The following is a 15,582-nucleotide window of genomic DNA, read 5'->3' on the forward strand; positions in this document are numbered from 1 at the left end:
AACCAGTATGCAAGTAGAAGACGGTCCCAGTGTTATCAATATTTCCAGTTCCCTATCTAGAAAATAACAGTTTGTGGTAGTTTTCGTCTTCTTATTAACCCTTGTTTGCTTTTAATCTTTTTTTACAGTAATAATATTCCAATTACTTACTAGACTGGCCTTAGTCATCCCGTCTGGAAGGACTTCCGCACGGCATTTCGTGTGAGTTTTCCATGATAACCCTCCATGCTGTCCCCCTCATTCATTTATCCGAGTTGCCAGAGCCATTCCTTACAAAAAGCCTAAAAGAGTCGGTGCATGATCCAGTAATGGAATTGTCCTATAAATATTACCTTATTTGTAGAAACCTCTGTTTGGCAGAGTGGACCCCCCCATTCGCTTATAGTTCCCTGGCCTTCATACTGAGCATTCAGTAGTAATGAAAAACCTGAGGGACCCAAAGAGCACGACACAGACGATTTCCAAAGAATTGCCATTTTCTACTTTTCACAAGGCATGTCTTGAAGTCCTTATTCCGTTTCGTTGAATTTTAAGAAGTAATCCATTTTTATGAACATTTTATTTTACAACATTCTACGTTTTGTTAGGTGGGTTGGTGATTGTGGGCCTCTTGTGAAGTTACAATGCGCATCCCTCATCTTCAGCTTCTGCCTGCACCAGTGTATGGAAACCAACCATGACTTCTGTTCCTGAGCAAGATCTAGCACTTTTTGCTGACCATTCGATCCTCCCGGATTCTTATCTCAAGCTCAAGCCTTGTCAATTGGGCACTATTGCACATGTGCAAGGTACGAGTCCAGCGTGGCTTGTTAGTTCGCTCATCGAGAATGCCATCATCGGAACTGCAACCACGACCAACAGAGACATCAACAAAAAGATTCCAAATAGATCGCATGTTGTTTATATCTCCTTCACAAATACCAAAAGCGTTGTGGTAAAGAATTGCAAGAGAAATGGCTTGAGTTTGGACACCGACAAAAATTTCACTTTCCACGACTGTCTTACAGACCTCTTCACAAAGCATATCAAAGATACTTCCAAAAGCAAAGAAGCAGTGCAAAAGTTTTTCGGTGACTTGAGGACTGCTATTGAAAACATAAGTCACGAACTGACCCTTATCATTCTCGAAAACCCTGAACTCCTTCTAGCAGCTACAGATTTCGACTCCAACAGCTTGATTTACTTCATTCTGTCTTTACAAACTATCAGCAATTCTGTTTTTGTTATCATCAACGCTGAGCCTTCCCTCATAGACTTTGATAGCGTCTTGACTACGGAAGTTGTTCCTAAGGTTACGGATTTCTTCGTCAAATTACTACACAAATCTTCCATTAACGTGAACCTTCTGCCGTTAGCAACTGGCAGAGCTGAAGACATCACAGGTTGTTTAACGATTTCCAAGGGTGCTGTACCATCCCCTACAGCTGTGGCTGAGAACGAATTCATCTACAATGTTACTAAAGAAGGCAGTGTTAAACTCTTTTTCCGCTAATAACCTACTTCTTCCGCTTCCGGTGAAGACTATACAAATCATCCAATGCAAACTCAATCGAACATCTTGTCCAAAGGAGAGGATACAATGGCCAGACTGACCTCTCTCCTACAAGAATCCAATATGGAATATTCTCCATAGTCTTGTGCACATCAAAGACCCTGCCAATGTCACGAAGTAAGTATCTCAATTCCGGGACAATTGTGATCTCTCTAGAATTTGTCGAGAACTTGGCAGTTGAAGGCTTTTCGTCGATGCAAAGGCGCTTCACGATCTCGGGTAAAAGACCTAATTTGTTCAAAACATCAAGTCTATGTTGAATCTCAAGACCAATAACATTTTTCAAGTGTTTTCTAAAGTTGTAGGAAGAGTCTTTTGTAAGCACATCTATGTGGGAAGCGGAGGATTTTGGCTTCTCGAGCTTCTTTGTTTCATCATTCCAGAAAATATTAAGAGCATCATCACTGAATCTTAATTTTCCGTACGCATTGTGATGCTTGAGGTCATTGCTGATAAGTGGAGCTAGGTAGGGCCTCACCAAACTTGTAATGAAGTGGTTGACATTAAAAAGCTCGGTAAGTCTAGTATATGGCGAGTTCTCCGTTGGGGCAGAAAACAAGCTTTGCTCAGGGCTCTTCTTCTTATGGCCAAAGTAGTGCTGTTGGTAGCTGACATCCTGAGGCTTCAAGAAGGAAATGTCTAATTCAGGAGCCATGGGAACAATTTCGTTCCTGAGGTCCTTGACGTATAATTGGACGCTGTCTGAAAGGACACCGGTTCCAATCGATGCATAAATAGCGGTCCAGATAATAACATTAGGGGCCGTGATGTAGTTGAGTAACGAAGGGATAGACTGATGAGTTGGGTGAACAACGATATTAAGAATCTTCTCAGTCTTCAAATATGCTTCTTCAAAGGTCAAGTCGCCAATAGTGTCTCTCACAAACTTCAAGAAGACAAGAATATCTTGGGAGTAACCTTTGCGGACGACATTCTCGATAACGTTGCCATATCTTTCATCGACGTCATGATTGAGGGTATCAACATTGCCCATAACGTCGGTAATAGACACTAAGATAGGAATGAGTTCAACATCAGTAAGAGAACACACCAAAGCCGCAACAGCAGCACCCACTGCACTTCCGCCAATAACTCTAGGAAGCAAACCCTTGAAGTACAACGCACGTACCACTCCAATATGGCATAAGCCAAAGAGAGATCCACCTTGCAAGATAAGTGCTGTACATCCAAACGACTGCCTAGCGTCATGGAAGAAGTCAAGTTTGAGCTGCTTGCTGTTCATGATATAGTCATTGCTAGCCCTCTCGGCGTGAATGGAGTCATTCAAATAGTTGAGGCAGTCAAGCACCTCGATGATGTATTCTTGAATCTTAAACTTCGTCCCCAAGTAAGCCTTAGTGTAGAGACGCTTCTGAGCAATACCTCCAAAGTTGCGGAGAAGCCCGGAACGCAATAAAGACATCAAAAGAGAAGCATCCTCGTTGAGTCTAGCTTCACGAAGCAAACTCATCCGCTCGTTCACGAGCATGTAATCATAATGCTTGGAGATGAAGTTTTGTCTCCATATATCCATGTTGGTAAGCCTATCCACCTCAGTAACGATAGCCTTCCACTCATTATAGTTCTCAACAGACTTGAGCTGCTTAAGTGCCTCGTTAAGGTTATCCTTACGAGTATGCCAGTGGTATAATTTTCGGACCCAGAACAACCACACATCTAGCACGAAGTCGATGAGGACCCACACGAAACTTGGGGTATGGTTCACGACAAAGGCAAAGATGGGTAAGAACAAGTAGCCCGCGTAACGCCGTAGCATAGTGAGACGAGTTTTTGCGTTGCTTTATAGGAATAAGGCGGATTATGGGAAGTTTAAATGTACGAATAAGTCTATATTATATATTATCTAGAACTGGCCGAGGACATGTGACAGACGGCTGAAACTAGGGCGCAATCGGTGCGATAGTTCCATCTGTGCGCACATACATTTTTTTGCAACCAGCATTATTTTTAGCAGACCCTTTAGTGGGCCTTGTGTCTGTTGTAAGACAAAAAGGTGGCCAAAATGCCCACATCGTAGAGGACCTTCAATGAACCAGCCATGATGAAAGTAATCCACTGGACGCCTTCACCAGTCAAGTAACCAGCAATGGATGGGCCAAACATCTGGGCCATGGTCTTGACAATGTTAGTCCATCCAAACACAGCAGTTCTATAGTCAGCAGGAACCAAAGTGGCCAAGAAGACATGTTTAGGTGCAACGTCCATGGATTGGGTAGAAGCACGTATCAACATGATGGTCAAGGTAAGTGACAAGGAAGTTGGAAGTGGGAGAAGAATCAACATAGCCGAGGCTGGCAAGTGGGTAACCACCATGGTGACGACTGGACCCAATCTCTTGGTGAAAGAGGTACTCAAAAGAGATGCAAATCCAGCAATAAAGAAGGTCACGAAGAAAATGGTACCAAGCGTAGTAGAGCTCACGTCGAACTTATGCTTGATATAGTAGGTGAGCCAGGAACCTTGAACCAAAGAAGAAGCGAATGCATCGAGACCGAAAAGGAAAGACAACTTGAGCACAATAGACAAGATATCCTTGCTCAATTCTGGGAAAAGTCTCCACTTTGGCTTGCTCTTTGGAATCAATTCCAGAGACTCGTTCGACTCAACAGGACCATCCTGAGTCTCTGCAGAAGAAGCAGCAGCTTCGCCAGCAGCCTGTTCAACTGGAGCCTTTGGCTTATGGGTAACTTCCATTCTAGGAGTCAAGAAGAAACAAGAAATGAGACAGATGACGGATAAGATACCAAAAGCGACGAAAGCACCCTTGTAGGCCTCCACGGCAGTGAAGTGCCATTGGTCTTGCAACAAATCAACAAAAGAGCCACAGACGAAAGAACCCAAAGCAGAGGAAAAAGTACCCAAGAAAGTGTACCAAGCGTAAATGTCGGACCTTTCGTCATGGGGCACCAAAGAGGCGATGGCACTCTGCTCAATGGATCTAAATGGGCCAACCTCGCCGCCACCTGGAGTCAAGATACCCAAAGCGGCAACGGCAGCCAAAACGTAGAAGTTGTCAAAGTAGGCGATACCGAAACAAGTGAATGCCATGAGGGCGGAACTCAAGGATAAGGTGAACTTACGGCCCAAGCCATCAGCGATCAAGGAGAACAAGAAAGACTTGATCAAGTCGCCAAAGAAAGCCAAGGTCATGAAGTAACCGATGGTAGCTTCATCGATACCGAGCTCTTTAAGGAAAATAACCAAAATCAAAGAAGTGGCACCAAAACTCAATAACCTCACCATTCTCATAAAGATAATGAGGTAGACATCGAGGCCTCCATTGACCAAGGTCTTGAGTCCAACTTCGTCAGCAATAAATTGCAAAGTTCCCATGGTGTGCAAGAAAAGAAATGGATATTGAGCAAGTCCCAGGGAAGAGCAAGCCGGCTGCTATATATATATGTGGGAAGTGAAAAATGACTTCGAGATGTGCCACCCCAATTAAGGAAGCCGCTGGGCAGGGCTCCTGTGCCTGACTGTGTCAAGAGACTGTGTACTAGACCCGTCAACCGAGCCGGAACATTTGCTCCCAAAAAGGCACAAGCACCGAGAAGCCCATTTCCAGCAAAGAATATCATATATTTACCCATTTTCGCTAAACCTACTAAACCAGGCCAATCTAAAAGCATATACTTCCAAAACCTGCCTTTTACCGAACTTCCCCTTGCGTTCTGGCCCCCCTTGATCAGCTAATAGGGGCTTCTGGTCACATCTACTGGGAGCCACCAGGGAACAAAGGCTGCGAAAAAGGTGCATTTTCGGATCACGATTCCGACCTTACATGCCTTTGCAAACGGCGTCTTTCCATTCGCGCATTTGGATGAAATGCATATTCATTTGATGATCAAAAGCTGCTTTATCTGATAAAGTTTTATTAGCTGATCTTTCATTAGCTTTTTTTTGAAAAAAAAAAAAAAGTTCTTTCATATCCGTTTTTAACTTTCTTTGGTGTAAAGGAGTCTGGTTTTACCTATGTTAGTCAAAGTTCTGAGAGTCCTCGTTCCTACAATTTTTCATTTCACTAGTTTTTACTGAAAACACTTGAAATTCGGTCATATTGGAATGGCCTGGCTTGTTTTTCCTTGTAAGCAGCTCTGTTGGTGCTAGCGACTTCTTTGATATGAGATCACGTGTATTTAATCACGTGCGCTCGATGCCTGGAAAATTGAGCCTGGCATCGAGAAGACCTTCATCAGTAGCAGTTGACAATACTCAAGCTCCCCATTACCTAGCTACTCTTGTCATGTCATCGTCCAGACAAAGAGTGCAGCAGGCACGTGCACCCGTGTTGCCTGCAAAGACGACTCCAGAACAGAAATACTGGCGTGGTTTCATGAACCCACAACTCATCAAGGAAAACCATCCCATTACCCACATTCATTTCAATCCCGTTTCACCGCATGATTTTGCCGTGACTTCTTCCACAAGAATTCAAGTCTTTTCTTCTAAAACGAGGCAAGTTACAAAGACGTTTTCAAGGTTCAAGGATACCGTATATTCAGGTGAGTACAGATACGATGGTAAGCTCTTGGTCGCAGCCGATGCCCTGGGTCTCGTTTCCATCTTTGACGCATACCAGCCTCGTAATCTCCTTGTCAGTCTATCACCTTCTTCTCATCCTTCGCATGTGGCTAGATTCCACCCAACTATTGGCAACCAGCTTGTCACAGGTTCAGACGACAGAGTAATGAGAGTATATGATATTTCACAGAGCACGAGTGGCCCCATTGTTGAGTTCGATGATTCCCATCATGATGATTACATCAGAAGCTGTGCATTTGTTCCAGGCAATCCAAACTTGATTTCCACAGGTTGTTACGATGGTGTGGTGAGACTCTTCGACACAAGACAACCTGATCCAGTTGCCAAGTTTGACCAAGGCAACCCCGTTGAGGATGTTTTGGCCCTTTCACCAACTACTTTAGTCAGTGCTGGTGGCCCTCAGGTGAAGGTATGGGACTTGGCTAGAGGCTCCCAGATTAGGGAATTCACGAATTTCACCAAAACAGCCACTTCTTTGCATGACGCTGGTAACAGAGGCTTGCTCGTTGGATCGCTTGATGGTCACGTCAAGATCTTTGACTACAGCTCGCCAAACTGGGACGTCAAGTTCGGTTGGAAGTTCGGCAGTGGTGGTGTCTTGTGCACGGCTGTGTCACCAAATTACAAGCATTTCGCTACTGGTTTGACTTCTGGTCTTCTTTCCATCAGAACGAGGAAAACCGAGCCAAAGAAAACGCAACAAAAACAACAACATAGTCTTTCATACTCGAGAGCCATCAAGGGTAATGACTACACTGGAGAGCAAGACGCCCAGGTAGTTTCCACTACAGGAACAGGTCCAAAGAAGGTCACAGCTTATGAAAAGAATCTCCGTGCTTTCAGATGGGCTGAAGCACTTGATGTTGCCGTTAGCGGCATTTACCCAAAGGACCAGGTGGTGACCGTTTTGCATGAGTTAAAGAAGAGAGGTAAGATCAGAGTAGCATTGTATGGCAGAGACGAGATCTCATTGATGCCAATTGTACAATGGTGTACCAAGAACATCGAGGACGTCAGGTATTTCAACATTATCTGTGACTACCTCGCTGTTATCCTTGAAAGCTATGGTCATTTGCTCAGTAAAAGTGTTGCTCTTGAAGAGGCATTCAACACTTTATCACAGCGTATAAGATTGGAGGTGAGAAAATGCAAGGACGCTAAGGAAATGAGTGGTATGTTGGAGTTGTTGGCAATTTAATTATATATATAGATGGCATAATGGAACTTATATGTAATGTACACCAGGTAGATTACCAGTTCTTCCGTCTCTTTTTGTTCTTCTTTTTCCTTTCGAGTGCCGCTTGTCCAGCTTGGCGGCAACCTTCGGAACAATACCACTTTTGAGTGGCATATTTGAGCGCCTCTACTCTATTCAATAGACCGACACATTTATAATGAAACCATTCACCGTTGGGGCACTTGTCGTTATCGCAAGCGATCATATCACCCAGCGAGGGCTGTTTACAAAAGCAAAATGTCTCCTCTTGTTCAACCACGGGTTCTGGTTCTGGAAGGGTTTCAGGAACAAAACTTTTCATCGTGGGCGTGGGTGGCTTAATATGTATCTTCGTAGGTGTTGGCTTTGGCGATAGCTTTAGATCAGATGTATTAGTGGGAATCCTTCGAAGTAGATCACTCTCATCCTTACGAGGTCTTCCTCTTTTTCGTATTACTCGTGGCTCATCGTGCTTGGAAAGTTTCAATATTAGCTTTATGCCATTTGTGTCTGGCTTCTTCTTTTGATCTAGACTCTTACGCATTGCTTCTGTCTGTGAGGGTAAAGGATTGCTTTTGTAATGTTCCTCAAGTTGTTTTCGTAGTGATTGTGTACTGGATTCGTCTTTCGTGGCCGGAGCTTCGGCGACTCGTTGTAGCTGTATGATCTCATCTTTAAGCATACTCTCATGTGTTCGAAGTTGGTCATACAACGCATTCACCTCTTCAGCTGATTCCCTCGATAAAATCTCGATCTTTCTCCTCAGCTGTGCATATTCCTCGGCAGCAACCTTCTGTGTATCGTTTCCATGCTTTAGGAAAAGCTCGTGAAGATGTGCTTCTTCTTTCTCAACAGCAATATTACACCACTGCACGAGCCATAGTGACCTGATGATATCGCACGGTAGATGGTCGACCGTAGATATATATGTGCTGTAAAGAGACCCTGAATTCAGGACGACCAGGGACATCACGGAATATGTGTTGGTGGTGGATCTGTATTACCTCGATGGCTTATTTACATTATGGCGCGCATCGGACCCTCGCCTGTTGATAAATGTGCGTGGTCTAACATCGTGGATTAATCACGATATCAAAATAAACTGTTACTTTTTACATGCAATGCAATGGCTAGCGAACAACCAAATGACGTGGCTGAGCCAGAGGATGAACTCGGAACTGGGCTCACAGTTCTAGGTCTGAAGGAACGTTATGATCATCCGCCTGACCCCAAAGTAGGCAGGTTCTTTGATCTGGAAGTGACAACGCGTCCTATGGATCCTGATGAAAGAACGAAAAGGGAGTTTTGTGACCTTCCCGAAATGATTTTCAATAGTAAGAAGGACCTTGTCGATTTTGCTTGTGGTCATTCGTCTACCAACTGTTTTTGTCTTGCTGTTACTCATTCGAAGAAAGACCAGTATGTTTATCTTAGATGTGAATATGGCGGTTCTCCAAGCCCAGGTCCTTCTGATTCCGAAAGAAAACGAATCAGCTTTACAAAGAGGATGAATTGTCCATTTCGGCTTTCTGGGACATGCCGTAAAGATGGAACTTGGAGATTGAATCCCATTGATTCAAACCACAATCATCCACTCACCTTTGATGTGGAATTTCGTGCTTTGGCTCGCCGATCTGACGCAGAAACGATTGACAGGAAGCGTCAGTTAGTGGACGCCGCCGCTGATGCTCGGAAAATGTGGGTCGACTTGCGAAGGCGGTATCCAGAGCATGTAATTGACCCTAGAGATATTTGGAATGTTATTGCAAAGAAAAAGCGACTCAAAGGTGCTCCATGGACAACGATTTCTCGGCCACCTGCCCGTTTAAATGATCATCAAGATCAGGAAGTAGCACCGCCGAAGGGTATCTCTGTCCAAACAAGCTGGCCAGTTCTTCATCCTAAATTTTCTGCTGCTAAGCGTTCTATGAGTGTCGTCAGCATAGGTCCTAATGAAGAACATCAAACAGGTCCAAAAAAGAGAAAACCAGGCAGGTGTTCCACTTGTAATAAGTTGGGACATTCATATAGAAAATGTCCGGGGCTACAGCTACCTCTGATTCAAGTAGATTAAGGTGTGTCTGCAATTTGAACAGATGGTGGAGTCGTTGATACCATTTTTTACAGATATGAAAATCGTAACTGAAATATTTGACCCGTGTAGAATTGATCTTCGCTTATCAAAGATAAGTGCTATGTTTTCATTTCCCCTTCTAGCTAATTATATGAACCCTAAACTACATGACATTTAAGAAGTAAACCTATATTGTATGCATTAAAACTTACGCTACAGGAAGATAAGGATATTAAGTTAGATAAAACACTTAGTTCTCCAAGTCCTTCTTCAAGGTACCCATGAAGGCTCTCTTCTCGGCTGGGGTCTGGAATCTACCCTTACCGAACTTAGAGGCAGTGTCGATCCACTTAAGGTTGACCTTCTCAAGAGCTCTTCTGGAGGTGTCAACGTACAAGGACTTTCTCAAAGTGACAACTCTCTTCTTAACACCTGGGATAGAACCCTTGACCATGACGAAGTCGTTGTTAACGTTACCGTATCTAACGAAACCACCCAATGGGTTGATGGTCTTGGCGGTTCTGTCGAACTCAGTGGCACCGGACTTCTCGTCGGAACCGTTACCAACTCTGTAAACCTTGTGGTTGATAGAGGTTCTGTGGTGGTAACCGTTCTGACCAGCTCTTGGAACAGTCCAGTTAACGTTAGCTGGGTGCCAAGCACCAATACAAGCAACCTTTCTCAAACCTCTGTGGGTCTTTCTTGGCAACTTCTTGGTACCCCATCTGTGGGTAACACCCTCGAAACCGTGACCCTTGGTGACGGCAACGACGTCGATCATCTCGTTCTGCTCGAAAACAGAGTCGACAGAGACCTCCTTCTCGAAGTGCTCCTTAGCCCAGTTGACCTTGTCCTCGGTGGAACCACCGTTGATCTGGATCTCGGCAAGGTGAGCCTTCTTCTGAGCCAATGGGGTCTTCTTGATCTGAGTGTGGACAAGAACTCTGACGACAGTGGCGTACTTGTTGATTCTAGCCAACTCCTTCTGGATCTCCTCACCGTTCTTAGCGTACTTAGCAGAGTACTTGGTGAAAGCCTTCTTCTTAGACTTGTACCAGTTCTTGTAGAATCTTCTCTTGACCTCCTCGGAAAGGTGCTCGGCCCAAACGGTGGTCAAAGATCTCAAACCTCTTGGGGTCTCGACGTAACCGACAACACCGACAACAACCATTGGTGGGGTGTCAACAACGGTGGCAGCCTCAACGATCTCACGCTTGTGCATCTTAGAACCTGGTCTGTCCAAGTCTCTGACGATGGTGGTCATACCAGCCTTGTAACCCAAGAAAGCAGTCAAAGCGACTGGCTTGGACTTGACGTCCTTAGGGAAAGACTTAACCTTACCTCTAGAGTTGGCAGCTCTCTTTCTTGGGAGGAAACCCAAGGAACCGTGTCTTGGCTCTTCGTACTTTCTGTGAGACATTATTGATGTGTTGTATTAGGGTGAAGAGAAGGGAAATGGATGTGAAAAAAATTTTATGTAGTGAGGGTGCTCACAGAATTTTTCGGGGCGGGTAACCCTCATTCAGGGCTTTTGGACCATCTGTCACGTGAAGTCGTGCAAAAGTTCAAATGTCAGAATGCTTCCTCTTAGACATCTGTACATCTCAGCTGAGGAACGGTACACCTCCCAGTTAGTGTTGATGTGCCCTGTATAATGCCTTGTCTACTTGGTGGTACTTCATAACTTGAAGTTTGTAGATGGGTTCAAATGATCTGTTCAAAAAAAAAAAAAAAAATTGAAATTATTCGTAGAGACCAATGGCTAATACACACCCAGTGGATCTCTAGAAATTTTTCATTTTGGACTGTAATTATTCTTTACTGAACTTCTCATATGCTCTGTTGTACAAGGTGTGGGATCGTCTTACTTCACCCAAATCAAGACGTTGAATAAAGAGACAGAGCCAGATAGTTCTAACGATATTACCAACCTAAATTGATACGATCCGACACTTATTGGATTCTATGCTGTTATACTATGGTATGTCAATTTTGAAGATTTACGAACTAAAATTTAAAAGTGCTAGTAAACTACTTTCCTCTATTGAATGCTTTGCGAAGGGCTGCTCGAGCATCACCTTCATCAGAAGATGCGCTGTTTGGGGTTGAGTCTTGAGCTCCAAGCAATTCACGGGTATCAATTGCATGTGCCTGACCGCCATTGAGTCTGTTGTATTGGTTCAAGTCAATCTGAGGATTCAAAAATGGCTGTTGCTGAGAAAAGTTTCTCTTCTGCTGTGGTGAGTTAATACTCATCATCAGGTACATCATAGCATTGAACTGTGGAGTCAAGTTAAACGCCAAATCCCCTTGGGGAGCGCTAGTATCTGTTTGCATGAAAATCGGTGTTTCACTGAAAGCAAGAGTATTACTTTGTGGAGTTTGTGGCACGATGAGCTTTTCAGGCAGAGCATCATTGTCTGATGATGACACAAGTGACGCATACGATGGAAGCACAGGTTTCGTGGGCTCCGATAATTTTCTCTTGGGTTTGTCATTAGATGAGCCGTCTTTCGTTATACGATGAAACGTTTCAATGCCTATGGCAGTGTTCGAATGAGTCAAAATAGAAGGACGAGTCATCTCATGGGGAAATTCCGAAAGGTGGTCATTGGTATCTCTATGGAAGACCTTCGGGTTTGACTTGGACAAACCTTTATTGGACAAGACAGCTTTTCCACGTTCGTCAACAACAAGTTGGAACAGGAAGGAATCATCATCAACATAACTCATGCTGTCCGCCAGACTCTCAATGGTAGGTGCGAGTTTGACCTTCTCGTTCTCGGTGCCAGTGTTCGACGACGATTCGATAGTACTTTCGGTAAGTTTCGCCAGCGAAGAACCGTTTCTATCAAAAGCATTGTGTTTGGGAGGAGTAGCTAGCGAATACGTCGAAGCAGATTCATGTTTCGAGTCGCCTTTCGTGATAAATGACAAATTTTCCAAGGTTTTAGCATTCACATACAGACTTGGGCCTCCGTTGACAGAAGACAATGACATTGGTGTCAAAAGAGGCTCTTCTGAACCCAAGTCTGTGTTCTGGCTTAACACTGATCTTTTGCTGGGAGAGTCGTCGATATCAGAATGGTAATTACTCTTGCGTCTGCGCTTTCTCGACGAAGGATTGGATGGGGACACCTTCATCAATGGAGTGAAAGTATCAGGTTCACCCATCTTCACCATCATGTTTGAATTCGACTCCGCAGTAGGAGAGCCCGATTCAGGAGAAGTCTGAAATTGTAAGGTGAGGGTAGGGAAGGCCTCGGGCAGTTTGTTGTTCTTAGGGGGTCTACCCCGTCTGCGCTTGATGGGTTCTTGGGGCCTCATTGGCGAAGATCCTGGCATGGATGCTAACATGTAAATGTTGTGTGAGTGAAGTATGGAATCAAAAGGCTAGTGAGCCGAGGATGGTTCTCTGTGGATGCAATAGGGAGACCAGAAGTGAAATGAAATCAATGTAGCACCTAATAATATAGCAGGATGGGTAATATAATAATAGAAGATAAGGCTGCTAAGGAAAGAGTAGCCAAAATAAAATGGTTGGGAAAGGGAAGGGTTAAAAAAAAAAAAATGGAAAAAGAAATAGCAAAAAGGATTCCGGGTGAATAAAGACACAAACCAAAGGCCGCCTTGTGTGGGAGGAAAAAAAAATACCCTGTAGAAGCCGATTCAGACGCTGGAGTGCACAAGGGCGGACGTGGAGCCAGACCTTTAACAGAAAAAAAAAAAATTGCAAAGAATGAGAGACTTTTCTCAGAGAACAGCCCTTTATGTTGAGCCGCCTATATGTGTGTACGCAGGCGCCACGGCTCTACCCTTTACGCCCGAGCGCTATGTGTTCCAGAACCAGCCAGGGAGATAGAAGGTGAGGTGCTGCCAGGGTGGAAGTTAGACAATCAAAAAGACGAAAAGCGGCGCAGACATGCCAAATAAAGCCTAAATACTTACCTTCTGGAGGTCTCCGAGGAAAATTCCCAAACGCTACTAAACTTTAAGATTCTAAAAACAAATATTTTCCATCGGGAATCTTATCTTCGATACCCTTATGCTCGCGAAGAAACGTTGCTGTCAATGCCGCGCCATGCACGTAATTTGGCTGTATTCGGAAGGGATATGATTTTCTCCTGGACGAGGCTCGCCGGAAGTAAAAAAAAAAATTATATGGACAAGAGCCAGCCCTTAGACGGACAAAAGGCAAGAAGGTGAAACAAAAACAACTAAAACAGCAAAAATGAAGGTAAGGTTTCTTGAGGAACATGTGCGGCTCCTTCTTTTTCCTTAATTTCCGTAACTGATTCTCTATTCGACAAGTTTGTTCTTTCCTGTTTCTCCTCAATGGCTCGCTCCTTTTTTGGAGGATCCTTCACTCATTTGGTCTAACATTCCAATGTGTTTCCCAAAGAGTAAAAAAAAAATTCCCTCTTTTTTTCTGTCCCCCTGGGTTTGGCTAACCGCGTGAGAACAGCCCACGTCTCAATGGGCCTGGGACGAATCTGCACCTGGCTCCCTTCATGGGCATTGTGAGGCATCTCGCCATGTTAGGTTACTTTCGCAGTTGCTATTCACACAAAAACGTCCGTTTGTCGGTTAGCGTTGAAAAAGACGTTTGGTTGGTTTTGGTTTAATTGACACAAAACTGGCTCTCTTTTTTTCTTTATTTTAACGTGTTTGGGTTGCTCTGGTGCTCCCTGGGTGAATTTCGCACCCTTGTCGTTCCCTCTCTCGTTCTCTGTCGTTCGCTCTCGTTTACTTTAGTGTCGCATCGCACAGCTCGTAAACAGTCTGTCTTATAAAAGCATAGGCGAGGGTAAACGGTTTCTCAGATTTGCAACCACGAATGTCGGAATTGAACCCTGTCACTAAGCATAAGGAGTTCTTTGGAATTCCTGGTGCTTTAGCAATCCCAACGTTCTTGCCATTACTCTTGGTATTCTTCTATGCCGTGTGCAATGAACACTACTCGGTTAAAGGGATCCTGCTTGATCTCAACAAGGTTGCCGAACAGATTCCCCAGTCCTGGGACGAATGGAGGGAATTGTGCTTTGATGGTACGGTGTGGACTGCCTACTTGGCCTGGTTCTTTATCTTGGCTGTCCTCGACGTCTATTCTCCTGGTAAAGACATGGACGGTGTTACCCTTCGTGATGGTACCAAGTTGCAATACCGTATCAACGGTATCTTTATGAGTGGGACCTTGATTGTGTTGCTTCTCGCAAGACTCTTTGCATCTGGAGACTACTACCTTCCTGAGTTGCAATTCTTGTACGACAACCAAGCAAAGTTGATCTTCGTCACCATCATTTACTCGTTCATCGTGGCCTTCTTCGTGTATTTCATGTCTTTTGTCCCATTGCGCAAAGAAAATGGCCTCAAGACAAAGGAAAGGATCCTTTCTATCAACGGTAACTCAGGTAATCCTATTTACGATTGGTTCATTGGACGTGAATTGAACCCAAGAATTGGTGCGTGGGATATCAAGCTCTTTTGTGAGTTGAGACCAGGCATGTTGTTGCTTTTCTTGATTAACTTATCTTGCATTCACAACCAATATCACAAGTTTGACAAGATTTCCAACTCATTGGTATTGATCAACTTCTTGCAAGCTTTCTATATCTTCGATGGTGTCCTCAACGAGGAAGGCTGCTTGACCATGATGGATATCGCTACCGATGGATTCGGATTCATGCTTGCATTCGGTGACTTGGCCTGGCTTCCATGGTCATACTCTTTACAATGTCGTTATCTTTCTTTGGAAGGTAACGCTGTTGATCTCACTTGGATTCAGGCAGCTTCTATCTTGGCTCTAAGCTTCTTCGGTTACTACATATTCCATTCTTCAAACCAACAGAAATCAGACTTCAAACAAGGCAAGCTTGACCATATGAAGAGCATCCCCACCCCAACTGGTTCGAAGTTGCTTGTTGATGGATGGTGGAAGCTCTCGCAGCATATCAACTACCTCGGTGATTGGTTCATCGGCTGGTCTTGGTGTCTACCTACCGGAAGTCAAACCATTTTGACCTACTTCTATGTCATCTATTTTGGTGTCTTGTTGGTTCACAGGCAAACTAGAGACGAAGCCAAATGCAGAGCTAAGTATGGCAAGGCATGGGAGGAATACGAGAGACAGGTTCCTTACAAAATAGTTCCGTACGTGTGGTAATTCTTTATATCTAA

General features: G+C 44.2%; 9 protein-coding genes across 9 annotated transcripts; 4 read left to right on the forward strand and 5 right to left on the reverse strand. All coding sequences in view use genetic code 12, as the record gives it.

Annotated features, from left to right (window-relative positions):
- Positions 1-676: 676 nt before the first annotated feature.
- On the forward strand, positions 677-1,492 carry CXQ85_002362 (Elongator subunit; the record flags this gene model as incomplete). The annotated part of the gene is made up of 1 exon (XM_025486043.1): positions 677-1,492. The coding sequence occupies one exon, from the start codon at positions 677-679 to the stop codon at positions 1,490-1,492; it is 816 nt and encodes a 271-aa protein (XP_025341508.1).
- Positions 1,493-1,545: 53 nt separating this feature from the next.
- On the reverse strand, positions 1,546-3,329 carry CXQ85_002363 (bifunctional triglyceride lipase/lysophosphatidylethanolamine acyltransferase; the record flags this gene model as incomplete). The annotated part of the gene is made up of 2 exons (XM_025486044.1): positions 1,546-1,557; positions 1,605-3,329. 2 exons carry the CDS (start codon positions 3,327-3,329, stop codon positions 1,546-1,548), a joined length of 1,737 nt encoding a protein of 578 aa, XP_025341509.1.
- A 203-nt stretch (positions 3,330-3,532) lies between these two features.
- CXQ85_002364 (uncharacterized protein) lies at positions 3,533-4,906 on the reverse strand (the record flags this gene model as incomplete). The annotated part of the gene is made up of 1 exon (XM_025486045.1): positions 3,533-4,906. One exon carries the CDS (start codon positions 4,904-4,906, stop codon positions 3,533-3,535), a length of 1,374 nt encoding a protein of 457 aa, XP_025341510.1.
- Positions 4,907-5,816: 910 nt separating this feature from the next.
- UTP15 (snoRNA-binding rRNA-processing protein) lies at positions 5,817-7,313 on the forward strand (the record flags this gene model as incomplete). Its single annotated transcript, XM_025486046.1, has 1 exon — positions 5,817-7,313. The coding sequence occupies one exon, from the start codon at positions 5,817-5,819 to the stop codon at positions 7,311-7,313; it is 1,497 nt and encodes a 498-aa protein (XP_025341511.1).
- A 52-nt stretch (positions 7,314-7,365) lies between these two features.
- Positions 7,366-8,301, reverse strand: CXQ85_002366 (uncharacterized protein; the record flags this gene model as incomplete). The annotated part of the gene is made up of 1 exon (XM_025486047.1): positions 7,366-8,301. The coding sequence occupies one exon, from the start codon at positions 8,299-8,301 to the stop codon at positions 7,366-7,368; it is 936 nt and encodes a 311-aa protein (XP_025341512.1).
- A 156-nt stretch (positions 8,302-8,457) lies between these two features.
- On the forward strand, positions 8,458-9,583 carry CXQ85_002367 (uncharacterized protein; the record flags this gene model as incomplete). The annotated part of the gene is made up of 2 exons (XM_025486048.1): positions 8,458-9,301; positions 9,549-9,583. 2 exons carry the CDS (start codon positions 8,458-8,460, stop codon positions 9,581-9,583), a joined length of 879 nt encoding a protein of 292 aa, XP_025341513.1.
- A 72-nt stretch (positions 9,584-9,655) lies between these two features.
- On the reverse strand, positions 9,656-10,825 carry RPL3 (60S ribosomal protein uL3; the record flags this gene model as incomplete). Its single annotated transcript, XM_025486049.1, has 1 exon — positions 9,656-10,825. The coding sequence occupies one exon, from the start codon at positions 10,823-10,825 to the stop codon at positions 9,656-9,658; it is 1,170 nt and encodes a 389-aa protein (XP_025341514.1).
- Positions 10,826-11,436: 611 nt separating this feature from the next.
- Positions 11,437-12,750, reverse strand: CXQ85_002369 (uncharacterized protein; the record flags this gene model as incomplete). Its single annotated transcript, XM_025486050.1, has 1 exon — positions 11,437-12,750. One exon carries the CDS (start codon positions 12,748-12,750, stop codon positions 11,437-11,439), a length of 1,314 nt encoding a protein of 437 aa, XP_025341515.1.
- A 1,492-nt stretch (positions 12,751-14,242) lies between these two features.
- ERG24 (delta(14)-sterol reductase) lies at positions 14,243-15,568 on the forward strand (the record flags this gene model as incomplete). Its single annotated transcript, XM_025486051.1, has 1 exon — positions 14,243-15,568. One exon carries the CDS (start codon positions 14,243-14,245, stop codon positions 15,566-15,568), a length of 1,326 nt encoding a protein of 441 aa, XP_025341516.1.
- Between the last annotated feature and the right edge of the window lie 14 nt (positions 15,569-15,582).

Source organism: Candidozyma haemuli (assembly GCF_002926055.2).
Source record: "Candidozyma haemuli strain B11899 chromosome Unknown C_2014730914, whole genome shotgun sequence".
NCBI classification, from domain to species: domain Eukaryota; kingdom Fungi; phylum Ascomycota; class Pichiomycetes; order Serinales; family Metschnikowiaceae; genus Candidozyma; species Candidozyma haemuli.